General features: G+C 46.0%; 1 protein-coding gene across 1 annotated transcript in view; it reads right to left on the reverse strand.

Moving 5' to 3' along the window:
* The window catches only part of CRACR2A (calcium release activated channel regulator 2A), a 957,312-nt gene that overhangs the window by 562,307 nt on the left and 367,263 nt on the right, over positions 1-27,742 (reverse strand). The window contains exon 4 of the mRNA XM_069628295.1: positions 18,840-19,023. Coding sequence (XP_069484396.1) covers positions 18,840-19,023 — 184 coding nt within the window. The remainder of the gene's footprint in view (positions 1-18,839; positions 19,024-27,742) is intronic.

The raw sequence follows: 27,742 nt of genomic DNA on the forward strand, positions 1-27,742 counted from the left end.
ATAGTTCCTCTAGTGTTAGGCCGATGCGACACCTCAGAATACACTAAGCAAGCTTCGGCCAAGTGTGCAGACCATCTTGAGTCAGGCAAGGTTAGGGTGCATAGACACCAAAGTAAAGCCAAGAGAAAACTGTTCCTCAATTTGAGCTACTGAAACATGTCATATTTTAGCACAGACGTGCCCAGGTTAAGTCCAATTTTTTCCTCACTCGATAGAGTTCTGCATCTTCTATGGACGTCCTTTGTTAAAAAACGATGCTTCATCAGACTGTTCCAGACAGCCTAAGAATAGCCTCACACTTTGGCAGTACAGCTTGCAGCCCTGATGTGAAATCCAGTGGATATAGCAACAAACTCTGCTTCACGCATAGAGGCTGCGCTTTACAGGCTGCTCACGCTCAATGCCACCCGGCCGGACTCCGCTGCACTTATGCTGCATGCACAGAGGCTGCAGAGAGGCCTGCCAGCTGCACAGGTGTGTGTGCAGGGGCAGGAGCAAAATGAGGTGGAAGTTGGGGGCTAGTGGACCGCTTCAGGAGGTGGCCCTGTAAGGTCAGAGGAGGAGCATATCAGGCGCCACGTCTGGTGAGCTAGAGGAGTGTTATCAGGTGGGCTTGGCTGGGGAAACTCGAAATAATAGGGGCGGTAACTAGGCCCCAAGAGAGAACTGCAGCGTTGTAGGGCTCAGCAGGGAGGCCCTGCATGGTCAAAGAAAGACCAAGCTCGTCTGGGACTGAGGCAGGAATCATGTGGGGTAACAACATTTGGGGCTCAGAAAAAAAAGAGAAGCCAGCATTTTGAGACTGACATTCAGCGAGCGGCATTAGAGAGAGGCGGCATGTGAGCAGTGGCATGCTGGCATAGAATAAGTCCACCACGTGGATTAGTGTACAGCTAGTAGGTTTGGAGGGCACCGTTTCTCGAATGCCCATATATCGAATTTTTCATCTTGAAAACCTTTATAGAGAATGCATTTTTTGGGGGGTCTCACCCCCCCCCCCCCCCCCCAGCTATTCCCCCCTCTCCCGGCTTCCGTTTCCCACTGCTAAAAACCCATCCCGACCATTTCCAAAAATGCTTTAACCCTTTACCGCACCCTAAAAACATTCACTATGAAGGTTTTCAAGATAAAATACTAGATATATGGGGATTCGATATAAACACTGTGTACCATTATCTCTTGCAGGGGGGTGGGGCATCATTGTGCACTCTTCTATTTCCAGCTCTCAAGAAGAGAAGCCCATTTACACCACTATCACCCAACTTACCATTCCAGAATTCTGGGGGAAAAGGTCTGGTCTAACTCTATATCCATTCTGAGCTCCCGAAAAACAACTGCCCAAATAAAGGCAATCATGCCATCCCTCTTCTACCCTCAGAGGAACAGTGTTTGTAATACATACAAAGTTGATATAGAGAAAAAAGTAGCAATTCATCTTTTTAATCCTAGCAAGAAATGTGTCACAAAGTGTTTGCATGGAGAAGAAAATAATGAAGATTTGTATGTGATTCATCCCAAAGCTGCATTCACAGGCATCACACAGCTGCATTCCATCAAAGCAATTAGGAACATGAAAACTTGCATACCTGACCCATCTCGTCAAATTAAAATCAGCAGGAGTTTTACTAAATGAGGACTCTGAAATTGATTGGAGTGAGCTCAGTGTGGCGGGGTATTTATAGGCTGGTAGCAGAAAAATCCTTCCAAGCTCTCTGTTTTCTCTCAGCACAATCGAAGCAACTAGGGTCAGGGTGGGTTTGAATACAGGTGGACGGGGTTTGTAATCTAATAGAGATGCTGGTCTTCCCCAGGGTCTCTAACCTACTGCACAGTATGGGGGAAATAGCCAGTGCGCGTCTTTCCCAAAACAACCGTCACGCGGATATAGCGCCGATCAGCACTCTTCGTAGTTCACAGATATATTGGAATCATTATAGCACCTAGCTGCGCGCTTGCTAAACGCGCGATTCCATGGATATAGCGCCTAGTTGGCTTTTCTCTCAAGATCACAATCACTGAGGTAGAGTGTCAAGCTGCTTCTTTGCTCAAGTATCCTTCACAGGGATCTAGCGCTCCGGCAGCTATTAGTAATCTAGTCTAGGAGGGTAGAGGCTGGCCTACTTCTTCCTTGTCTGAAGGCGAAGCAACCAGCTTCCCTAAGGGATACAGTGTCACAGTATTAGTAAGGAATATAGTGCACTTCTCATGCTCAGTAAGAGACTTGGGCTTCATTACGAGGACGGCGCACCGGCGGGTTGCTGCCGTCCTCCTAATACTGAATCCGCCGCATGATATCCCGGTGCCAGCGGGATATTACAAGTCCTGGCGGACCGGGACATCATGTGATGGATTTGGGAAGTCTCCATTCCTGTGGCGACTCTATGGGAATTGATTCATGGAAGCACCAGCACTGTTGTTAACAATGCCAGTGCTTCAGTGAAAACTCTGCCGTCCGGGGACGTTGTACCCAACAGGTCAGACCTGCCGGGGACAAAGGCCCCAGAAGGCAGAGTTCTAGTGTGGCGGTCTGGAAAGGGTGCCGGTACGGTGAGACCGGAACCCTTATTTCCAGGATGCCACACTTAGAATGAGGCCCCTTAAGGTGTCCTTCCTACTAGCAGTAAGAGGTATTAGAGCCCTGCTTGCTTTCAAGATGAATGGTGCCCTTTTCATTCTCAATAAGGGCCAAATAACCCTAACCCTATCAAGGGATATAGTTCACTTAACGCTAGGGATAAAATGCCCATCTCACTATCAAACAATTCAGTATCGACAGGAGCCTCAGCGTGTACTCCCTCTCCAGGGCTCTCAACTCTCCCAGGCTTTGTGGCACTCCCAGAGCTCTTAGTGTTCCCAAGCTTCTAAGTGCTACAGGCTTCTCTTCTTACTCAGGCCTGCCTGCTCTCCCTGCAGTTGTGCTCTTCCCTCTGCAGCTCCTCCTAATCCTGCCTTCACCCTTGATTCTCTTCTCCCCGATACTCTGAGTGCAGGTCGTTATGACCCTCGGCCATTGACCCACTCCCTGATTAGGAAGGGTGGTCTGGGGGTTTCTCGACCATGACCCTCTGGCCATGATGCTTTGCATTCCCGAGCTGTTGAAGGAGGGCTTTAAAAGCCTGGTGGCAATTTTGGATTCAGACTATGTTCTCTGAATGTTTGGTTATGCTGGGTCACCGTATGTCAACCTCTCTAGTCTGCTGCTTGTTTCATGGGACAAAGGGTTAACCCTGTGGGATTTTGGAGTGCTGGCCGCTGCCTTCTCTGCCCTTTTTCCTATGAACTTCGATTTGACGCTCTCCACTGGTTTGGAGGACATTGTAAAGGCTGCATTGCTGCAATTGGGAGGGAATGCACTTCTCCAGTCTCATTTCATATTTAAGTGAGTGGGGGTACAGTTAGTGAGTGAGCGGTTTACAGGGTTTTGACTCTCATGGAACCTGAATGGTTCTTAGGGTGTCCTGACTGTTGGTCCCAGAAAACAGGGAAGGCAGTCCCATTGAAATGAATGGGGATTGTCCATTGTGAGTGAGAAGGTTGCAGCGTCTGGGTCCTTCTTTGGGTGTAACGCTCACCTTGTATCCACAGGGACGCCACCCGACCTCGCTGGATTGCTTCTGACTTGGGTTTGCCTTCCTCGGGTACCCGTTCTGCCGAGGATCTATTCTGGAAGACAGGAGTTCAGTTTTAGCCTACAATCTCCTTGCCTCGGGGACCCACCTCCCAGATGCTCCCAGCGACCCCTCAGAGTCTTCCTCACCTTGTGTTTAGGTAAGATGCGCTCTCCGTCCTGCCGTTCTGTGCAGGGGTGCGTTGTGGCTTGGCTCCTTGCTGCCGAGTTGCTTCACTGGCACGGCCCTGGAGTCCAGACCTGCTGCGACTCCACTCTTGAAGTAAGTCTATAGTTCTTAAGTAGTGTGTGTCCGTAATAGTAATTTCCCTGGTTAATCTCCTCTTTCTCTTGTAGATGCAGAAAGGATGGTGACGACGTCGAGCTGATGGAGAGGGCAGTGCTCGAGATGGTAAGTGAATGCGCAGAGCGCGGCGCTATGTGTGCTTTTGTAGTCAGGCTAACCTGTATTGTTCTTCCCTTGCAAGTCGCTTTGATGTCCTGAATGAAGTGCGGTCGGAAGGACGTTAAATGCAGAGTGGAAGGTGTCCAGACCGCCATTGAGTACCAAAAGCGCTTTGCAAGGTAAGCGCGATTCCGCAAGATGCTAGAAATGGAAGGCGAACGCTTACCAATGTTGTCCTCTTCTCTCTTTTTCCCAGGATGTTGCTTTCCGGCGAAGATGAACTCCAGAGAAGACACTGGAACCCTGGAGGAGCTGGATTGCCGAACATGTAAGGATGGGTAGTGGTGTTCTTCTTCTCCTTTGCAGGTGCAGGCCAGGAATGCTGCGAGCAGGTCACAGTGAACGTCACGCTGCGAGTGCAGAGCAACACAAAGCGCGTGCTGCAGCTCGCGCGTGGCTTAAATAGCCTACAGGTATCCCAGGTGCCTTCAGGGCGAACCACGCCCTAAATACTAGACCGCATGGTTCAGTTCCGAACTGAACCCAGTGGGGGCAGCCATGTTGATCCATTCCCCAATGGCAACTCCACCTGCCATATGAGCCTGGTGCCAAAGGCGCCAGGACTGGCTCCAGGAGAGCCGAGAGGGGCATGATTGGGACTTTGGAGCCCTGTAGGAACATTGTGGGGAGGCCCAGGGACCCCGAGTCCCAAGGCCCGGGGCCATGGTCGTGACATTGGGTCTAGGAGAGTCCTGGCTGCTTCTAGGGATGTCTTGACTCTCGACCACAGGTAACAGGGCAGGAGGTTCAGCTTACATGCACCGCGAGTTGTGGATTACCTGGTTTTTAACCTTGCAGACCCCTGGCTTTTTGACTTTGGAGAAAGTGGTTGAGGCCGCTGGCTCTGTCACAGGTGTTCCACAGTCACATGTGACACAGCAGAATCTTCAACGTGCATGTGCATCAACATGTCATGCTCAGTGATGAGTTTATCAAATGGTGCGCCCTTCAATTCGGTGATTTAGAGGCAAACAGGCCACAAGGACATATGTGCTTTGAACACATATACCTGTAGCACACCTCACACTGCAAGCAACACAGTAACAGATGGTCACAAAGTAAATGCAACTCAACATTTACAACTTCTATATATATGTGAATCCCATCCCATCCGGTGGTACTTTTATACCTACTAAATCGGCTATTTCACCAGCTCCTGTACTTCCAAAGGCTATTTGTTTAAATAAGTTGTTTATGGCAGGAATAGCTGATCCCTCCTTGAAGAGTTTTGCCATGGATGCTAGAAACATACGTCTTACTAATGTTGACACACCTAGGCAATAGAGTGCAGGGAGGCGCTTAAAAACAAAATTCTAGACTGGCTCAATCAAAGATTGGGCCATAACTGTGTTAGAACTCAAGATCTGAGAGTCCTTTGCAGGGTACAGATCGATAACTGCTGTTCCCTCCATAATACAGACTGTATTGTCATTGGATGTGCGGATCAAGTCGTTCACCCTCGTTTTTGAACTAATACACAAACTTGCAGAACATGTCTCCATATACTAAGCTAAGAATCATTGTGAATTGATCTTTCTTAATATTATCCTGTACATTTGTACCCCCCCTCCTGTTGTTTTTTGTATTGACTGATTATGTTATTGCCTTCTTATGTTTGTTTTTGTATTATCTGTTTTTTGTCTTGTCAGCGCCCTGAAGCCCATGGGCGTGCTGTGCTATATAAGAAATAAACTAAACTATGTATATGTGTGGCTTGGCTAAATGATAGGTGAAAATATGGTATCTCATAGCACAAAGGAAAGGAATCACACAAATATCAATGTGTAATATTGTCACTGCCGCTATCGTTTGATCTGACATTAACTTCCCCAAACGCAATCTATGTACACACACCCTCCGAAAAGCTAGCAATGTCTCTGTCTGTGCAGCAACAGTGATGGCGATCGGATAGAGCAAACATGTGAACAACGCTGGGAACACACAGATACAAATGTGAGAGGGAAATAGCACAGCAGCAGTGCTGTGACTGATGTCAAACACAGACACACGGCTGCAGTGAGTCCCACAAAACCACCGCAGCTACAATGCAATCTTCCTCCTGAGCCCTAATGCCACGGCCAATGACAATCAGGGAGTATGGGCAGCACAACAAGCAGCCACTGAAGGAACAGAACACACATGACATGTATAAGGCGGGTGCTGGGCAGGGGCGGACTGGCCCATACAATTGTCTCTGGCACCAATGAAAAACTGGCCCGCAGTTGCAAACGGCTATTCATTCCTTTTGTGACACTGATTGAATAGTACCCAAAGAGTTTTTGATAAAATGCGATGCAAATTGTGCATTCTAAAGAATTTGTATTCAGCAGCACTGGTCAAAACTGCTAGCCACATAGTGAAGTAACTCATCAAACTCGCTAACATTGGCCAAAAAAACTGGCCCACTTTGACCCAAAAAACTGGCCCACACCAGCATTTTGCGTTTTTGGTTCGGCCACGGGCCTATTGACCTTTAGGCCAGTCCGAGCCTGGGCCTGGGCCAATTGCAGAGATTGACAAAGGTGGACAGTCAGGCAGATGGACGCTGGCGCATACTCTTCAATCTGAGTTTTGCAGCCAACACTCCACAGAAACAGTACTTACCTGCAAATCGTACTCCCTTACTACTGCTCATAACCCTCACATATCCTCTCTATCATCATCTTTCTTGATATCTCTGCAGCATCCACCTCTCCTTGCATCTCTTCCTCTCACCTTGACTTCCAGGATGCTGCCCTTGCCTGGATTGCCTGTTATTTGACTAGTCCATGGCCACACCTTCTCCTCTTTCAGACTCATCTCATCCTTAAGGTTCCATTATGACCTCTGCAGATGATACACAATTCTTCTTCTTATCAGGCCGCTTGTGTCCTTCTGCATTGCTACCCGCTTCTAGCAATATGCCACGGAATGTCCTCTGTTACCCGATGGTGATCTTCCTCTCAGCTTCCAACTCATCACCAAACCACTGATCGGCTTTTTAATTCCCCCCTGGATGAACTTCCCACCCTCTGGATCAATTCCCCAAGGCTCATAACCTGGTGCTTCTTGTTGTCAGCAATGGGAAAATACAATCATTCACTACACTCCACAGCACGGGTGGCCAGCCTAGGGCACCTGAGAATGCACAGGATTTGCCCTCCACACTTCTCACTTAACCAAGACTCTCATAATCACGCTTGCCCTCAACAGGCTGGAGTGAAGCTCCCGGCTCCTCAAGGGATTCCCGCCTTCTCCTTTACTCGGATGGAGAAGGTACCACGCTGTTCCAGATGCACCCTCCTCTACCTCCCTTGCTCTCACCCAACTTCGTGCTCCACCTTCATGTGCGGAGGGAGTCTTCCTGCAATTCCTTCCTCTTCAGCTTACTCCGTAATCAATCTCTAGACAACCACTGCATACCCTGACAACTCTACCCCCTTCACTCACCCGTATTCCACATGGTCTCTGGAGGATAGCTCAGGGGCAACGTGCTCGCCTTGGAAGCAAGACAACATGGAGCAACACAAGTTCGATCCCCCGGTCCACACTTAGGAACCTCTGGGTATCAAGCACGTTATAAATACCCTATCATATTTTATCATATCATGATCTCAAGAGTTCCCGGTCCTCCTTGCACCACCTCCCACCATCGTTCCTTCTACCTCCTTGCTCCCCCCCCACTGGAATTCCCATCCCACTCACATCAAGTAAGATGCCCATGTTCCCACAAAGGCACACCTGAAACATCGGACAGCATCATCTCTGCTCCCTGATCCCACATTCTACCCACCCCCTGTAATTCTACGTAAATAATGAACATTCTCGAAATGATAATCTCTGTATCTGCCCAATTGTAGTATTTGTAGGTCTGTTATCATTTCCTCCCTATGTCATGATAATACGATATGACAGGTTATTTATAACGCGCTTAATACCCAGAGGTTTCTAAGCACGGACCCGGGGATTGAACCTGTGTTGCTCCGCGTCGTCTTGCTTCCAAGGCGAGCACGTTGCCGCTAAGATATCCTCCCGAGATATGTCTCATGCCACAACCATCATAGGATCCACTAATATATCGTATACTCTAGTGTAAGGCACCCAGCCCCATGATTGCTCCACCTGAAGGTGTTTTCTCATATGTATAGTTTCCTGTCAAAGCTCTTCTTTCTCTGCTAATGCAAAACCAAACATGAATTTGAGTGAATTATCTATTACCAGACGGAACGCAACACTGAACTTCCAAGTTATAAAAGGCAAAGCTCTAGGAGTGTTATGAATATTGACTGGAACAGAACTCCCAATCAATTTGCATGTTACAATTAACCAGGCTTTCTTGGCTCTGTATTATCAGTGGAGAAATTTGTGCATATGGATTTTATCAGAAGCAAAGCTCTACATTAGTATTTGTTTTATCAAAGACAGAGATCTGGCTAAGTGGGATTATTGCCGGCCAGGAGTGTGGGCCATCTGGGGAATAAACCAAAGTGGCTCTAGGTACTACTGGGAGTGTAACTCGGGGTGAGTGAGATATTTTCGGGAGATTTAATCTGCATGTTAAGAAGAGAAGATCTCCAAGTCATGCATTATGAATGTCAAAACTCCATGTGAATGTGTGCTTCACCGCGATAGAGTTCTAACTGCCTCAGGGCATTATAAAGAACAAAGCACATTTGATTCTGGATATTATGAACAGTGCTTTAAGTTGGCCAGGGCCTGTCTCCAAAAAGTGAGGCTGAGCCGGGGCCATGCCGGGGCCCTCCGGTCCCATCACTTGACGGCGGTTCATTGTCCCGCCACGGCTGCAGCCGCAACGGGAGATGAGCCTGCCCTAATCAAGTCATCCAGCTGTGACTGACAGAAGTGCAGGGCAGTCACAGCTTCGCTCAAACTAGTTTGCGCGAAGCTGTGGCTGGCTGGCACTTGTGTTAGTCACAGCTCAGGAAACACACAGGCTTCCACCCACCATCAGCACCCTTTGTACTTCACGCCCTGTTGTGCCATTTACAGTGTAGGGCTGAGTGTAACAAGCACAACAGGAGTGGAGACAAAAGGGTGTTAATGTTTGACCCATTAACCCCATAGTGGGACTGAAAAAGTGCCCAGCCTTCTATGCCACAGCTTGCTTTTGGACTTAAAAAGAAAAAAAAATCCAGCAGCTACTTATAAATATTTAGTTTGTTGCAGTTTTCAATTTTGATGTGGAACACACTTAGTGTATGGAAGTGTTTTAAAGTATGGTCGTTTATAGTTTGAAGCAACCTCGAAATCAAAAAGTTGTCAATTTAATGTAAATTTCTCCTCATCGGCTTCTTGTTTCGGCAAATGTCTGTTCTTGTTTGGACAACTCGGGTTTTCAGGTGCAGTAATTCGAGAGAGTTCTCGTTCTAGCAAACGGGAAGCTCTGAAAAAGTAACCACCAGAAACCCTAACATGCAACTAAAGTATGACACGAAATAAGCGGTAGTGTGGTGTTTGAGATCAAGGTATTACCTGCTTCATTTAATGAGGGATCAAAATAAAGCCTTGGTGTGGCTAATCGATGTGTGGTTGGGGTTTACTGAAACTAGTTGGGGTGACTAGTCGACGGGGATGGTGGGGGGTGAGGGGGTGTTTATTAACTCCAGTGTTGTTAATTTTACAGGCCCAAACACACACACACACACACACACACACCGCCTCTGCCCCGCTCCTCCCCTGCTCCCACCCTCTCTTCCTCACACGTGCATAACCGTCTCTTATTTCTTACACAACGCCCCCTGCGTTCAGGCATCGCGCCCTTCACTCCGGAGGACACCCCAGTGAATTTAAAAACAGAACCATTTTGTAAACTTTTCGGTTTGCTTGTTGGGGTGGGAGGATATGAGGGCCCCCGGTAGTGCGCTTTCATAGCCAAGATCTTCCACCTGTCACCTTACCCGGTCAGCAGCACACCACGTGCAGGCGCAGGGCTCTGCAGCCCTGCCCTGGCCGCATTGGGCAAGGGCAGTGGTATACAAACTTTTTTATGTCGAGCCCCCTGAGTAAAAAAGTTGTGGGTAGGTCCCCCCTCCCCGAATGCAAGGACTGCTTGTATTTTATATTAAAAGCAGGCAATTTTCGCTCTTTTTAAAAATCCTCACCCTCAACAGTGCAAATAAATGACTTGCCCAGGACCACAAGTTTTGGTTGTACCAGCAGTGTTGCAGTATGCGCTTAGTTACGTAGACGAGACCACCCCTGTTAATGTTTACATGCTCTTCTTTAGGCCACACCTTCAAGTTATAGGCCACGGCCATCAGGCAAGCCACGCCCCCAAATGAGCCCCCGCCCTCAATTTCTTACCCCACTTAAAGCACTGATTATCAATAACATAGCTCTAAGTTAGTGTTAATGTTATTGGGAGCACATCCCTTGGTATGCATGTACATCATTAGAAGCAGAGCTCTGAGGGAGTCCAAGTTATCAGAAGAAGATCTTTGAATAGGTTTGTGTATGAGCTTTAGAAGAGCTTGGGTGGAGGCTCCTTCATCAAGAGGAACACTCTGACCAAGTCTTTATATTACCAGGAGTAGAGCTCCAAGTGACCCTAGGTTATAAGGAACAGAGTTCTGGGACGACGAGCACCACCAGGAACAGAGTTCTTTCTGTGTATGGGGTTTAAGAGCGCTGAGTGAGTTGAGTGTCCCATAGAGAAAAGGGGGCTTACTGAGTAGGAGTTTCATCTCGATTAACACCACAGTGTTACTTATTCCACAATCCATCTGGTATAATGGACTGAGCTCTCGCACAGAGACGCTTATCTATCTGAGATCATTAGAATTATTTGGATTGTGCTCTGTGGTGTAAATCTAAAAAGTGTTATACTTATTTATTTGATTACTTTAATAAAGCGCTACACGCCCATAGGCCTCAGAGCGCTACACAAAACACTTACAAACATGATAGGCAGAATAAACAAGAATATAAAAAACTAAACAGAAGGCATCAATGTCCCCATGGGCAAAAGGCATGTGGAAGTGGCCAGGTATCAAACTACAAGTCTGAGATTGGAGGAACCCATTGGCAGATCATTACAGGTACTTAAACTAAACACCCAGGAAGATTACTGGTTCCACCAGACACCAAAACAAAAGCTGTTCTTCAGGGTGCACCAGCCGTCAGTTTCTACCCTGCATAGGAACGTAGTAGTATTTTTATTATTTATTATTACATTTATAGTGTGGAAAGACAAGACAGCATAGCTATTGATGCTGCAGAGCCAATCGAAACAAGCAACAAGTCAACGGATACATTTCTGAACCTCTCTCCAGAACACGCCAGTTTTCAGTATTACTCCACATGTGCCCAGGGAACACTGACGGTGTACTGTAATTTATTTGATATGCACGTGTGCTAAAATGGATTTCATTTTAACACTACGATGATGCCAGAGTTCCATGTCATTTCATCACAGGATGTTTTTTCGTAGGGTTTTTTACCGCACATTTTTTTTATCGGGAAAACCCATTGGCATTTTTTCTTAATTATTTTTGGGGGTTTCACCACCAAACCCCCCCATTTCCTTGATTGATATTTGATTTCTGTTGCGCTCGTACACAAGTGTTTCAGAGCGCGACAAGGCAAGGGAGGGGAACAGGGGAGAACAAAACAGCGATCTTACTAGGCCCAGTGACATTGAGAACGCGCAAGTGCATGGGAGAGGGGGGGGAGGAGAAAAGTGCATGGAAGGGGGAGAGGTGGAAAGTGCGAAGCAGAGGAGAAACAGATAAATAACAATAAATAAATAATAAAGGCAACAAACAGTGGTAATGCAGCCAGCAATTTGCAAGTGCTAGGTTTAAGGCAGCAGACAGGTTAGGTCTTATAAGTGCAGGAAGAAAAAGGGGGTGCTGCATGGGTACAGATACAGACCCGAGTGCAAGGGGTGGCCCGGAGGCAGTGCGGGAGGGTGGCAGGATGACTAGGTACCTGGGCCCAAAGGACAGAGGGTGGCCAGGTGCATGGTGCCAAGAGAGAACAGATCAGCAGGGGAGAGGGGGAGCGAAGGCAGAAGAAAAGACAAAGGTCTTGAGGTGCTTCCGGAACCGGAGATGGTTCTCCACAAATTTTAGAGTGGCATTTAGAGTTGTATTTCTTATCTATTCCCAACCAGCCACATCCCACATATATAATTTTCTAACCCCCCTGCCCCCCAAAAGTGATGTTTTCTTTGTACAAAAATGTGCGGTAAACAACCCCACGAAAAAATGTCCCGCGATGAAAGGACGTTGTACTTATGCCACGTGGCTGATTCTAGAGACGGGTCAGGTGGGGACACAGGGGGCCTATATGCCACTCCTAGCAAGTGGATGTTGAACCCAGGGAACGATTCCTGTGTCACCCCACCCTGTCCCAACACTTGGCAGGTGATAATCACATGATCACACCACAATCCAATTCCGGGGTTCTAGACTTCCCACACATCAATAGTCCCCTGAGGCAGGCCAGTCCTGAAAGCATGCCTCCCAGCCAAAAATACTTGTGGAACCCTGCAGGGTAAAATGTATGCACCTCCCCTTGCCCCCTCACTGGGAGAGCCTAATGCCCCTCTGAAAGCAGACCCAAGACCGCGTACAGTAAAAGAAAGCTGCCAGTTGGTCCCTCTGCACTCAATGAAGGGAGGACGTGTCTGATTACTGTTGTCGCCTCCACAGACACACCTAAGTACTTTTCCCAGTGAGTTTGCAAGATTTGTGGTAAGTGCTTTGGTTCTGTGGACACAGGACGGCTACCACATGACTCTGCAAACTCTAAGAGTTCAGAGTAGAAAGAAGAGTTTCAGAGACATTGTACGCCAGAAATGAGTTATTCCTTAAGCTTATTGAGTGTATTCCCAGCCAGTAAATCGCATGCTAACGACTTCAGAGAGTCCGCCCAGCACAGGCACAACTTGGGAGAGCCAGGGGAGAGGGCAACAGGACAAGCTGGGACATTTTACCTCCGATGGCGAGAGGGCCCAGTTACTGACGTTCCAGGCAAGAGACATTGGGCTCCCCAGAAATGGTTCTTTCGTCCATTTCTCCCCAGAAACCCCCTCTAGGGGGTTTCTGGGGAGAAATGGACGAGAGAACCATTCTGATCTTTGTTTAGTTTGGGATGATCCGTTTTTTTTATTTTGAGGTCCTCAATCTTGTAACAGTTCCCTAACAATCTACTAAACCCTGAGATCCAGTCTTGATGTCCTTCTTGATCCCAGTGGAAACTGTCACAGCAGATAATGGTGACAACTATTTTACTCCGTGGCCCAACTTTCCCAAGGCGTGTCCTGCATCACAACTGGTTCATTCCATGGATCGTAGTATTTAATGGTCACGCTGTATTCCTGAGGGATGCGTAGAAAGAATGACTTCTCCATCAGAGTGGTCTTAAAATACACAACATCAGAAGTCCGAGACCCCAATTAGAGCCTGTCTCTTTTCTATGAATACATGACTGTTGTTTATGGTGATAAATCAGTGTCGAGATGTAACTTTCCAGGGTAATGTATTCTCTAGACATACTAAAGGACACTGCATTTCACCACACATCATTGAAAACCATCTTACAAATTGACCACTGAACCCCATTTTTTCAATAATTCAGATTTGTTTCCACACATTCAAAAGTGTTTGGCTAATGTTGCCCTGGCTTTTTCATTAATGTGGCAAAGTACCCTGTCTGACCCTGGGGGCCGAAAGGGGGGTGGTCAAAGGGCTGGGCACTACCCTGAGCAAGTGGATGCTGGTCCCAGAGGAGGTACATGGGTTGTCCCGAACCACCTCTGCTGGGGCACCCTCTTAAATCAGGGGACAGTCACATAATCACCCATGGCTCCGCCTCCCCTTTATATGAGAATTATTCATTAGTAGACCCTTACTGACTCTTCTGCCCACAAGCCTGGAGTACAGGGAGAACATTCCTACCATGCTGCCTACTACTCTTTAAACCTACAGCGTAGGAATGAACTCCTGTCCCTTTAAGAAAGAAAAGCTATACAAGTCATTACTAACGGATGAATAGCTAAATCAATGTATGCCCTCAGCATTCCAGAACTATCAAGGACCATATTTCCACCCTTGCTCCTGCCTCGGCTATTTTTCTTCAATCACTCTTTTGCACTGGATCTTTACCTTCTCTCCTCAAGCACTCCCTTGTGCATCCCACTCCTTAAAAGGCGTTCTGCTGAAACTACCTGTCTGACAAACGATCGCCCAATTTCTATCACTCCTTTCCTGTGAAACCTCCTAGAAAAGCTGCCCATTTCCCAGCCTACTCTCCACACTGAATCTGTGGTTTGTCTCCATGACCATCAGAGCGGCTAGATGCATGGAATCTGCTCCCTTGATCACCCATGAAGATCTGCTCTATAATCTTGATTCCTGCCCTCCTTCTGTCCTCATCCTCCTTGACCTTTCCTCTGCTTTTGACACGTTCAATCACGCTACCCTGATCAATCAACTCCAAGAGAAACTGGGCATCACGAATCAGGCCCTGGCGTGGCTGACCGCCTTCCTCATGGAACGACCCTCCCAGGTCCAACTTGGGTCCTTTCTCTCCACCATCTCTCTCTCCACATGTGGTGTCCCCCCGGGGCTCTATCCTCTCACTCTGGCTCTTCAATGTCTATCTGGCCCCTTTGGCCAACGTGGTCTCCACCTTCTCTTCTAACTTTCAGTGTTATTCAGGCTTCCCCCAGTCATCTCATTTCCCTCACTTAGTCTTGACTGTCTATGCGCATTCCAGTACTGGTGTGCCTCCAACGATCTCTGCCTTAATGCCAGTAAGACGGGGATCCTTCTCATTGGGACCCTTGTCCCCACTTTCCCTCTGTCACTCTGGCTGCCCTCCTTGGGCCCTCTACCCTCCCCTTCCTGTGAGGCAAAACACCTTGGTGTTCTCTTCGAGTCCCCTCTCTCTTTCTCTCCCCACATCACTGACCATGCCAAAAAGGCCCTCTTCCAGCTGCATCTCCTCAGATGTATTGTACCTTTTTCTCACTTTCCCCCAGAAGCTCACTGTCTCCAGCAAACCTGGTTCTCTGCACTACTACAACATCCTCTTTCTCAATCTGCCAGCCTCTACTCTTCGTCCTCTGCAAGTAATCCAGAAGAGGACTGCAAGACTTATCCTTGGCCTCAAGCCCAGGGACCATATCTCTCGAGCACTGAAATCTCTCCACTGGCTCCCTGTGGCTGCAAGGATCAAGTTCAAGACCCTCCGCTTCATCCACATGGCTTTCTGGGGGCAGGGGCCTGCACTACATCCAACTCTCTCTACCGAAATACCTTCCTTCTAACTGTCTTAGATCTGCTACCTCCAACTCTGAGGGTCAGACGTTTCTCTAGATAGTGAGTAGGGGGTAGATTTCTCCCCTCTGCAGGTGCCTCCCTCTGGAACGGCCTCCCTGCCCCTCTTGGACTTGAGCCAGATCACATGAAGTTCCAGAAGCAGCTTAAGACCTTCCTTTTGGCCTCTGCCTTCTCGCTCTCTTGCTTCCCTGCTAACTTACCTGTCTGCTGCGCCGACTGGTTGCCTGGTACCCTCAGAGTGTCACTGGGTACCTGGATCCTCCTTGACCGGTCTTCCTTGCACTGCCACTTGGCCTATTGTACACTTAGAGGTTGTAAGCTGTATTCCCCTACAGCCCCATGCCTCCTAGCGCCACGCTGGCCTGGCTGCACTTACTCAGATCCAGCTACCCTGTTCGCACTTCCCCTTCCCCTCTCCCTTGCACATCCCCCTTTCCCTGCCCCTTGCACTTCCTGTTGTCGCACTTACACAATCCGAATAACACAAGGCATAGTAGGGTTGTTTGTCTTGCGTACCTCTGTCTTTCCTCCCTTGTCTTGTGGCACCTGAAACACTTGTGTACAGGTGCGATATAAATACCATATCATATAATTGACAAAGTGAATAATGATGAAAGGAACACCGACAACTCGGTTTGCAAGATCTGTGTGCATACAAAAACGCACCTGGCAGTCGTTCAACATCAGAGAAAAGGTACGCCCATCTCATGGGTAAAGGTAGAAACAGATGAACACTGTTCTCCCCCCCATCATGGAACGCCAGAGAAAAAACAAGATTGCAGGGTTCACACAGTTTAGCCTTGATCATACCGGTGTGCTATTCTGCAGGCTTCCGTACAGATTTATCAGCTTCTAATGCACATGCAGAACACATGGAAGGCCAGCATCTGCAGCTTGGGGGAGAGCGAGATATAATGCCACTGGCTAGGTCTAGTGCGGAATACAAAATGGCAGCAGGTCCTGCTTTAGCATCAGTGCCTGTCTCCTTCAGCCCATTGAACTCTGAATACATGGCCTAATGACAAGCCCACTCAACCCTCACCACTTAGGTAATAACATTGAAATGTCCACGCTAAGGGAGGAGAGAACAAGCCATAAAATCCAGATGGATTATAATAGTGGTGAGGGTTATGGAGAAGGAGCTGACAGTAGGAGTAAGAGGTTATTTTGAGGAGGAAAGACGTGGAAGGAGGCTGGTGGAGGCTATAATGAGACAAAGTTGCTGCTGGAGGGGGAGAAGAGATCACCTGTGAGTATTGTTTATTCGGGACTACATCTAAGATTGTTGTTGTAAGAGGGGGGTGAGAGCTACCATTTAAAAGATGGTAGAGAGGGAGAGATATCATCTGAGAGCAGGGGAGAGCTGGCCACTGCTGGTTATAGAGAGGCGCAATGTGGCCCAGCTGACTAAAGGGAGAGACGTCATGACCAGGCCCAAGATGGAGGCAGAAGAACTGGTGGGCTCCATAATCAATTAGACCAGGCAGGTTCTGTTGGACCACATCGGTCCGGGGCAGCGCATGTAGGAAGGAGGGGGAATAAGATGGTGTAGCCACATAGAGGCCTGGGAGAATGCTATAGGGACTCCGAGAAGGGAAGTGGCCCCCTGACTCTCATCATGGGTATGTGGACCAGGATCATTGAGCAACCATTTCTGGGAGAGGACCCAGGAACTCCTTAAATGACAACGTGGAGGAAAGGACAAAGGACCCACTGAATATTTGGCTAGGGCCAATGACCTCCCCAGAAGGGGAACATTAAGAGACAGTAATCTGGACTTTTAGTTGGGATTTCATTTAGGGTATTTTCATGGATTTTCTTTTAGAACTTTTCTCATTCTCATTCTCCTGTTCTAACGCGGTGACCCCCTTCTGGGTCTGAAGGGGAGACACCCTAGAGAACTATTATTCAAGTGATCTTTGATACATGTTTCCCATACACCTTTAAATGCAATAGTGTTGTCTGCAAGTCATACAATACAACAAGCTTATGTATTTGCATCCGAAAATGTCATTTAAACTAAGAAACACTGACATTCATTAAATCAATTGTGTGCCAGCATCTGCCAAGGCAGGACTAAATGGCATTATTAATTATGTAACAAGATGCAGAACTGGTCCATTTCCAACTGAGCATCAGAAATGACATGTGAAACAATTACTTTTTTCTTTTTTTTTTCTGACTACACTATTACCTTTTTTCTAAGGTGTATAGGAAAATATCTAGGAAATGTTTCTTTTATGCCATTGTCCTTTTCTTTGCTACGACTGGAAATCGGTGATGATATATTAATGTGCCGAGGTGTCTTATTAAAGGTAGCGGTTACCATCCAGAGGTATGCAAGCACTACTTGATATGGCAATCGCTGTGTGGACAACTGGCCTTTGAAGTATGGCTGGTGTGGCGAGGCTGAGTAAAGACTCTTACTAGGACGAGTCATGATTGGGGCTATAGATTTTTATTTTTTACAAAAAGACAAACCTAGCTTTCCCAATGCATAGAAGGGATTCCCTGCCTCAGTTTAGGGAAAACCTGGATGCACGTCAGGATGTCAGTCAAAAGTAAAATAGATACCATCCTCTGTCTCAGATCCACTACTCTGTCCCTGCCACATAACAACATAAGCAATGTTCAGTCAAATGCTTCAAGCAACACCAGGAGAATGGCTCCCTTCTCCCGGTGATGTGATCCTCTCTCGCATATGGCTCCACAGCTGTCTCTCACTTTAGGGTCTGATTTATCAATGTCTTAAGACCAGGAGAATGACTCCCTTTTCCTGGTCAACATGGAAGAGTTCTTTAAACTGACCTTTGGCGATTCCTTCTATAAATCAAACTAAATGCATAATACCACAATGAGCTCATGGCCCATGCAATCAATGAAAAAGTGAATACAATCTATTGTGTTTTTATTTTGTTCATTTAATGATTCAGTTTATTATTGCAATATTTTAGTCATTTCATGACTGACATGTTTCTTGGATCCCAGTTTGGCTTTCCAAAAATGACGCAGCACCAAACTGCCTAGTTGTGCCACAAGGTCATCAGCAGTAGGAATTACAACACAAAGTTCAAGTTTGCAAAATCGCATCAACAATATTATACAAATCCTCTTTATTTGAATGAACGTTTGATTAGGTTTCCCCTGTAACCTTGGAACATGAGTAGCGTATGTACCTGACCACTAACCTGTACCTAAGTACTGTAACTATGCCTCAACCTGCTGCCAAGTGAAAATGCTGTAACAGCACCTGGATGCCCGAGGGCAGTTTGTGCGCTTTATAAATGTAAATAAATAAATAAATAAATAAATAAATAAAATAATTGTTGCAAATGGAATTCCGCCTACTGTGAGCCACACAGACATTGGCATACACCCAAGGTTCAAAATCAACTAGAACAGAGAGTCTCTGCCCGATACATTCATATGAAAGTGGTACTTGCATTTCAATGCAGAAGTAACGATGTGAGCTACTTACTCCTCCAAGAGTCTGTTGGCTCCCAGGCTGTCGATCAGCTGATAGAAGTGGCGGTCCTCGTCGTCGCCCGCCTCTTCAAGGCTCTCCTCCCAGGCAGACTGATACACATTTTCATACCGCAGTTCCTCTTTCTGATCTTCATATCCTTCGCTTAGCGGAATCTTCTCGCCGAATAGAAACTGGCCTAAAATATTTAAATATCCGATTGTCATTACAAAAAGCATTGATTTGAAGAGAAACATGAACAGTTCTATTAAATGGCAAAAGAAAGGAGCCATGGCTTTCACTTGCAGGCGCTGCTCAAGAAGGAAGGAAGCCCAACTTGCAGATATGAAAGAAACCACTGTGCGCAGTGAGATTAACCTGAGGATAAAGGGTTAGCACAGCATCGAGCAGAATGCCAGCGTTTCCACGTGTTCAACTTGGAGCTGGCAAATTAACCACAGCATTTCTGTGTATTAGCAGAAAAAACACAGTCATCCATAAACGTCAGAACATTTTGTTATTGTTCCTCTGTCTGTGCCATGTGGCTCACACTAACTTCAAGGAGATAACATTTTATTTCAGCTGGACCATCTCCAACTTGAGCTGAGGTACATTTCGAGTCGAGCGGTCCGGTAAAAAAGTGCTGGTATCCAAGGATACCAGCACTTTACCAGACCTCCCAAGTACAAGAGTGCCGGTTAGGTACCAGGGATACCTCCAGCAAAATGCTGGAGGTAAGCCAGGTGCCCTACCGGCCAAAAAAGCCCTTGTTACCGCCACCGGCATTGGCAGTGGCGGTAACAATGGCAAATCCCCTCATGGAGTCCTATGGAACTCCATGAATGGGGCTCAACAGCACTCTGCTGGCACCCGTAATCCATCGGCAATGCCACCGGACCGGGTGCCGGAAAACGGTATCCATATTTGCTGGTATCCTGACGGCTCTACCGCCAGGATACCAGCAGGGTCGGAATGAGGCCTATAGAACAGCAGGTTGTGATGGTTCTGTTAACGTTGCCCCAATCTTAAGTGGAAATAAGTAATTGACACAGTACAGCAGCTGTTGGTTTTTAGAGATTTACAATTTAAGGCACAAACAGCTAGCGATTTTTGTCTAAAATCTCCAGCTTTCTGGTCAAATTGCAAATTCAGGATTAGATTCCAGGACTTCAAGCTGGAATCTCAGGAATTTAGACACTAGGCCACTTCTGCCAATTTGGGAAAGAGGAAGGTAACAGAACGCAATTCCACATGAAAGGGGCCGCAAAACTATTGCGCCTTTGTAAGAGTTACCAAAAAAGCAAGATTGATATTGTGGTGTCCAGAACTCAAATTCTGCCACTAATATTTATTGGCCTTACTGCATATTTGCCAGCAGTTCGTAGTTTTCAAGATACGGTTCTGTTCAAGTGGCTAAAATGTGGCGTTCTTGGATTCCTCTGTTTTGCGGCTGCTCTATTCCTGGCATTGTAGTCGGTGCAGGGAGACTCGACAGCATTTAGGTTGGTGGACAGGGATCACCTCTTTTTGAGTTGAATGGGCACAGTGATAAATGGACATTTCTTGCACTTGAGTTATTTTCCTAAAAAGGTTCTCTTCAACATTACTTCCGGTACAAAGGGCCTTTTTATGTGATTGCCATTCATTCGGTGGGAATTCCTCTAAATCACTTCCACCATCTTTTACTGTTACCGCCACTTGGTCTCGTGGGGTTACCACCGGCGGTAGGACGGTGTAATTCCCCATTTATGGAGTCCTGAGGACACCATGGCGATTGTGGCAGAAGTACTGTGAGTGGTGACTCCGCTGAGATAATTCCGCCGATTCTTGTAGCAAAAGTGGAGGATTTATCCCCAGCATAATGCCGGTTGTAAAACCTCCACTTTTGCACCAAACTTAAAATCCGGGGGTGCAGTAAAAACGGTGCCAAATCCATTACCACCAAAAAAAGTGGCGCTTACGGAATTAACAACAACGTATTACTGCACCACCAAACTCATAATGAGGCCCAAAGTTTAGCAATGCCTTGGTTAATGCATCTATGTGATCCTGACTACCACTGGTTTTACTGATTTTGTGGCATAGCCATTTTGCCCTTCTTAAAACTTAGTCATGCCTGACTCTCTTATCATCCGTAAGAACAAAAGACATTGGGCCTCATCACGGCCTTGGCGGTATCCCGGCAGTAATACCGCCAACGCCATTAGCGTTACTGCGACTCGGTCCGGCACTATTAGCGCGGACTCACGAGTAGCGGTTTAGCCGTACGTTTCCATTCCCCATTGGTTCCATTAGCCCCAATGGGGGTTTCATGGCGCTATTAGCAGTGGCGCAATTAGCGGTGCAGTATTAGCACCCAAACAAGCAGTAAGGGGAGGTTTTTTTTACCACCAGCCAAAAGCTGGAGGTATAACTCCCACTTACCGCCCAACTCATGATTGGGCCAGGCCTATAATGCTGCGGTAATGGCGTTACCGCCCCATTTAAGGGCTACCGCCCCACTCGTGATGAGGCCCCATGTCTAATATGTAAAAATCAAAGTCTAGCAGACATTTTAGGAAGGTTATGGATACAATACTGATGAACACGCGGTACAAAGGGCAAAAGTGCACCCCATTTATGAGAAATGATCTACACAAGAGCCACAGGCCATCTTGTGACCAAACACTTTCTTCTAGGAATCAAGCTTGGTTTTCAATATGAAAAGCTAGGATTAACCCAACCTATGGGGCTGCACACCAATGATGACAACTTGAAGAGCTTGATTGTACCAGAATCACGACTAATTTAATCGTAACCCTAACACACCTCCTGCCATTTTACACCAGTGTGGGTGTGAAATGCATTCCCTGGTTTATTTAACTGGGAATCTTTTCAATATAAGTATTATCACGAAGCCACAAACACAGCATAGCTTTATTAGGTAACTGACTTAGAAATCTCTCACTTTTGAGATTAAACTCCACAGCACAATCCGCCTTTCCCTCTGTTTCTTAATACTAAGACTTCTTCAGAGTAGTTCTATGTAATTATCCCTGCTGCCCTGGCCATGTTTCCCCCTTAACTGCATCGAAAGTTATCTTTTGGGGAATGTGAATACATTTTCAAGTACCCGCTAAGATTTGAATAGTGAGTTGCTGTTCAGATAGAAACACACACGTTCCATTGGATGGATTTGTTATCTTAATCGTTTTGCCTGAGGGGTTATTTTTTGGAAATGTAATTTATCTGAAGGCCTATTCAGGAAGATATCTATATTGAATGGTATTATGATGCATGAAGGTATCTGTAATGAATGGTACTCTGCGCCCAGAAACCTTCGAGCTAGGTGTGCTAGATCCGTCAGGACACCAGCAAGTATGGATACCGTTTTCCGGCACCCGGTCCGGTGGCATTGCCGATGGATTACGGGTGCCAGCAGAGTGCTGTTGACCCACATTCATGGAGTTCCATAGGACTCCATGAGGGGATTTGCCATTGTTACCGCCACTGCCAATGCCGGTGGCGGTAACAAGGGCTTTTTTGGCTGGTAGGGCACCTGGCTTACCTCCAGCATTTTGCTGGAGGTATCCCTGGTACCTAACCGGCAATCTTGTACTCGGGAGGTCTGGTAAAGTGCTGGTATCCTTGGATACCAGCACTTTTTTACCGGACCGCTCGACTCGAAATGTACCTCAGCTCAAGTTGGAGATGGTCCAGATGAAATAAAATGTTATCTCCTTGAAGTTATTGTGTGAGCTACATGACACAGACAGAGGAACAATAACGAAATGTTCTGACGTTTATGGATGACTGTGTTTTTTCTGCTAATACACAGAAATGCTGTGGTTAATTTGCCAGCTCCAAGTTGAACACGTGGAAACGCTGGCATTCTGCTAGATAAATACATTAATTAAAGAGTCAGTATAGAACAAAATCAAGCCAGCAAGGCTTTGTTATACCAGGGGGCCCCTTTGTTTCAGAAACATCCGTTCTGTATCTGTAAATGGCCTGACACTTATCTGTGGAATAGGCCTTTAACTATTCAGAATTGCAGAAAGATTTAATATTGAGGTGGGTGTTCTTATTTTATGCAAATCCACATAAACCATAATCTTCTCCCCATATGATTGTTTCAGTTTTGGCGCTTGCCACTAAACCTCTACATGGGAGTCTGATGTTCATCAGAGCAATATCCGCCTCTAAAGGCATGGCACAGACACAGTTCACCATATTCCAGGAATATGGTGGAATGTGCCTGAGATTTTAATTTGATCTGTAATTGTGAGATGTGTAAATTGAACAATGTCGGTGCCGCAATGCATCCCAGTTTTAACCTACACTTCATATACATTTCTTTGGGGGAAAAACACGTGCTTTGGACAACCTTATTTAATCTGCCATGTTTTAGTGAAGGTTAATAATCAAACGTAAGTCAATTTAACTGCATTGAACACAGAGTAGGTTTCTAACATGTGAAGCCCTATTTAACTGGTGTACCATCTAATCTAACAATATAATAAAAGGCCAAATGTATTTTTGTCCCTGTATGCTTGTCCGGTGCTGTAGCTTCACCTGTTGTCACCTCTCGAAGGAACAGTTGCCTGACCGATAGTGGTCTTACTGTGTTAATGAAAACCTGAACTTTCGCCGTGTACACGGTCCTGCACACTAGTTTGCACATATGTGTACAAATATGAAAAATGTTGTACACATTTAATGCACATTCAATACTATACTTTTATTTAATATTTGTCTCTACGTTTTCCCATTGCCTCTCTTAAGGTGCCTCCTGATTAACCCTCTCTCTCTCCTGCTTCTTCTCTACAGCCCTTCTAGACACTTAGACACCACCTACTTTGCCCTCTAGCATCTTTTTCCTTCACCCAGCTTCGACATCCCCTGGCCACTGAAATCAAGGAGGGACTTTGGCGCATCAGCCACCAGCATCAGTTGCTTGAAAGCCATACTAGTTTTCTCCTTTGTCTTGACGCACATTTATGAAAATGAGGGTCAATGTCTAGCCCACAGTCCTGCTGTTGGATGCTAAAAGCATCTTTGCCCAATCATATGGCAGACATTTGGGTAGTTATGAGTTCTGAGCCTACTTATGGGTCCAAGCAAATCAGGAATCTAGACACATAACTTACTATCATATATCAAAATGTAATCTTTGATTCCAAGATGGAATCTAAGTGAAATGCATTCTATGATCATTTGACTCCAAGCTTAAAGAGATATTCACTTCTGAGCACACTGTGCATTTGCTAGAGCCATACAAAGACAGCTTATGTGTTCAGACAAAACTTGTTTTGAATTCTTTTAGCAGCCAAGAGCAAGGTCTGTCAGCTTTTCATGAGAAACCGGAGATTATTTACAAATTAAGTGGAATAAGTAGCTTCAACAGCCGCGCAGCTTTGGGGTTCTACTGACAACAAACATCTCTGGAAAAATACTGGATTACATTTTGAGGGAAAGACATCACACAGACAGGAAAAGAGCACTTCACTTCTTCTTACATGGAACACCGGCTGGGCTGACTGAAGCATATGTGTTTCCGCTACCCTGTTCCCATTGGTGAAGGATGCTCTCTCCTACCCTGGTGATTCCAATTGAAGGCTTGGCAGAGATGAAGAATGTTAGAGAAATGGTGATGTATTTCTGTTACTTTCTATCTGTCTTGTATTGTTATAATCTTTAATTGCGATATTAAATAGACCGGAGACAGGTCTATTTCAAAATGTACATGAGGTGTGAATGAATTCTTTGCGTTCCAAGATAAAGCACATTGCCTTATAGACAAAGTGCAAAGGGGAACCCCTTAATTAAAAAATATATCTTTAAATTACTGAGAAAACAGGAAGGCAAAACAATGTGGAATTAATTCTATATATGTAATTAAGGGTTAGGGGTATAGAGGGGTTTTGGAGGGGTTGGGGTAGTGGGCGGTAGTAAAGGGCAAAAGGGGGGGAGAACGTCAATTACAATAAAAACAAAATCAAAGTAAATTTCAACTAAGTAAATTACCACAAAGTTATTTACTTTGTTAAAATAACATAGAACCCTTGTATTGCTTATCTCCCTGCAACAATAGTAATCAACCCACCTGACGATCATGGGAAACATACTGCGTATGCCCTTCGGACAGTAACTCAATTTTTTATATCATTTGTGCAACTTGAACAGAATGGAACAATTTTCTGAGGATGGAATTTCCACAGAATAACCATCACCTTGAATATAGTGGTCAATAAGTAAGCCTGAAAAACATAACCAACTACAGAGTCCTCTAATAGCAGTAAAAGAGATAAGAGAATATTAATAGTATTTACCAATAAAGCAGCAACCAACCAAGTCACTTTCATAAGTGGACAATGCGGGAGAAATTCTAAAGGCTCACCCATTATGGCATGTATCACCATCCTATCCAGAGATATGTATTCAAGTTTTCAACATTGACATTGTAGATATTAGAAGCCAAATTAGTTAAACCTTTTTCAGTAATGGTTACATGATCTCCCTTTCTAATTGCTTCAAAATAAAATTCATGGATCACTGTTTTAAAACTACAAGATGCTGACACAGTGTTTAAGGAAGGCATGGTATCATGAATGAAGGCAGACACAAATGAGGCACAGTTCAAGGGTGTTTATTTAGCATAGATGGGGTTGTAGAATGCCTATCTAGCCCTATATCTAAGGATGGGAGCAAGCGTGACCATCAAATAATAAATAAAGCAGTCCTAGTAGTGTCTTGTCAAATCAAAAAAGGCCTATGCTAAAAAAAAAAAACATTGCCAATCCTTACGCTTAGCTAAAAAAAAAAACATTGCCAATCCTTACGCTTAGCTAAAAAAAAAACATTGCCAATCCTTACGCTTAGCTAAAAAAAAACATTGCCAATCCTTACGCTATAACAAATGTGTGCAAAAGAAAACAGTGTTCAAGAAAGTGTGTATCAGGATAACTGAACAATGGAGCTCCCTTCCCCACAGTTTCAGCAAAGGGCAAGGTGGCACACTCGGGCTTAGGAACACTCTCTGGCTTCTTTGACTAGAAGATGCAGTTCAGTACATAAGCCAGGGCCTTCCGTGATAAAGTCTCTTGCCGAAACAAAGTCTCATATTTGCAGAATGCCTGGACACACACAAAACAAAGTTCCTTCTCTTTAGGATCTCAAAGTTCTCATACTGGTTCTCCCTCGGTCAGGCTCTGACCCTTTTTAAACACAATGTTCGTTTACAGGTCTCCCTCAGTCGGGCTCAGACCTCTTTCAAGAAGAAGCACTTGATTCCCCGTAGGTCTCCCTCAGCAGGGTTCGGACCTTGCAATCACCACACTGGTAGGGGTTTCCTTCCCCTAAACTTCCAATACCTTCAATTCATAGTTTCTCACAGTCTTAAATGTTTGTCTAAACAGAGACTTTCAATTGGGCACTTTCACTATGCCAGACCACTCTGTTATTCTGTAGCACCTGTTCACAGTTCGCATGTTATAGGCAAGGTGCAGATGTCTTCGAAGTTGTATTTTCACTACATGTCCCATAATGCACTTTTCTTTGTGGCTAAATAGTGGATTTCATGCTCACAAGAAAAGTTCATATATTTCTGACAAGTTCCCGCTTCAGCCTCACATGTGTGCCAGGTTTCCTCTCACTCAGAAACTCACCAGCAATGCAATGCTGTCGGGAAAAGACTAGCCGCTCTCAGGTCTGAGGTCAGGGTCTCACCACCTGCCCCGCTGTCTCTCTGGGAATTAACATCCACCAAGGGAAAGCAGCACTGTCCTGTATCTGGCCTGCTGCGAGCAGCTCACCTCGCTTTTTGGCTCCGTCTCCATGCTCCAAGCCTTAAGCCACACCCGGTCAGCATGCTGGTGGCTCGCTTTTCCTTGGCCCTATTGGCAAGTGGGGCTGGGATTGAGAAGGGATCCCTTGCTGGATTCAGCGACGCATCCTCCCTTCAGTTCTCCCAACTGCTGCTCTCTGTTCTGCCAGGAACTCCACCTTTTATACACCTGGGTTTCTTTAACAGGCTGCAGGTGTGAGATCTGGGCTGGGTGTGCCTGTGCTTGCCTGACTCTATTAGTGGGACCATCAGGTATTAACATGGGGCAGTCTGTCTTCTGTCTCTCAGTGTGATTTTGAGTAATCTTTATTCTTCTTAGTCGCCTCCTCTTCTTCTTAGTGATTTTCAAAATTGGGGAGGGGGAGTTGTGATGGAAAAATAGTCCTTTAAAGGCAGAATGGGTGTGATTGTGATTGAGCGCTTGACCCTGCTTGTTCCCAGTAGGGCAGGGCCACTGCATATCACTAGAGGTATTCTTTCTAGTTGTAGTACATGGGTAACTCAGTAGAGTAAGGGAATTATGGGAGTTGTAGTTTCCTGTTGTGACGGTAGATAGCTCGTGTATGGACATGTCTGTCCTCTGGGTTTAGAAGAGGAGGGACTAGGTTACTTTTAAGGGTCAAAATATGGTTTGATTTCCCATGGTGTTTTCTCTTCCCCTTTCTAAGTTAAAGAGTTTGGGTGTGACAGGATTCTGCTGACAATATCCTCCAAATGCAGAGGGTATATCGGGTAGGGCGTGTCAGACAAAAGGGGGGAATATCGCATATCACCTGAGGGCATTCCTCCAACAGTCCACAAGGACGCCCTGTCCAAAAGATCCACCTGCGCTGGTCTACCCCCAGGGTCTGGTTTCAAAGGCGATGGCCGTTCCCTGGCCACCTGATCAAAGAATCCCTGTGATCTATATGTGAAACCACCGTCAAGTTTCTCACAGGTGTTTAATGAGATAATAAGCAGCCAGTATCATAGAGTATTAAAGGGTCAAACATAGGATGTGAAATAAATGTCCCTAAATATCTATAACTGGGTTCTTAGATGGCAAACTAAATACATTGCCCCAGGGCCAAGAATGTGCACAAAAGTAACTCAG

This window comes from Ambystoma mexicanum, chromosome 12 (assembly GCF_040938575.1).
Source record: "Ambystoma mexicanum isolate Mex_15411 chromosome 12, UKY_AmexF1_1, whole genome shotgun sequence".
NCBI lineage: Eukaryota > Metazoa > Chordata > Amphibia > Caudata > Ambystomatidae > Ambystoma > Ambystoma mexicanum.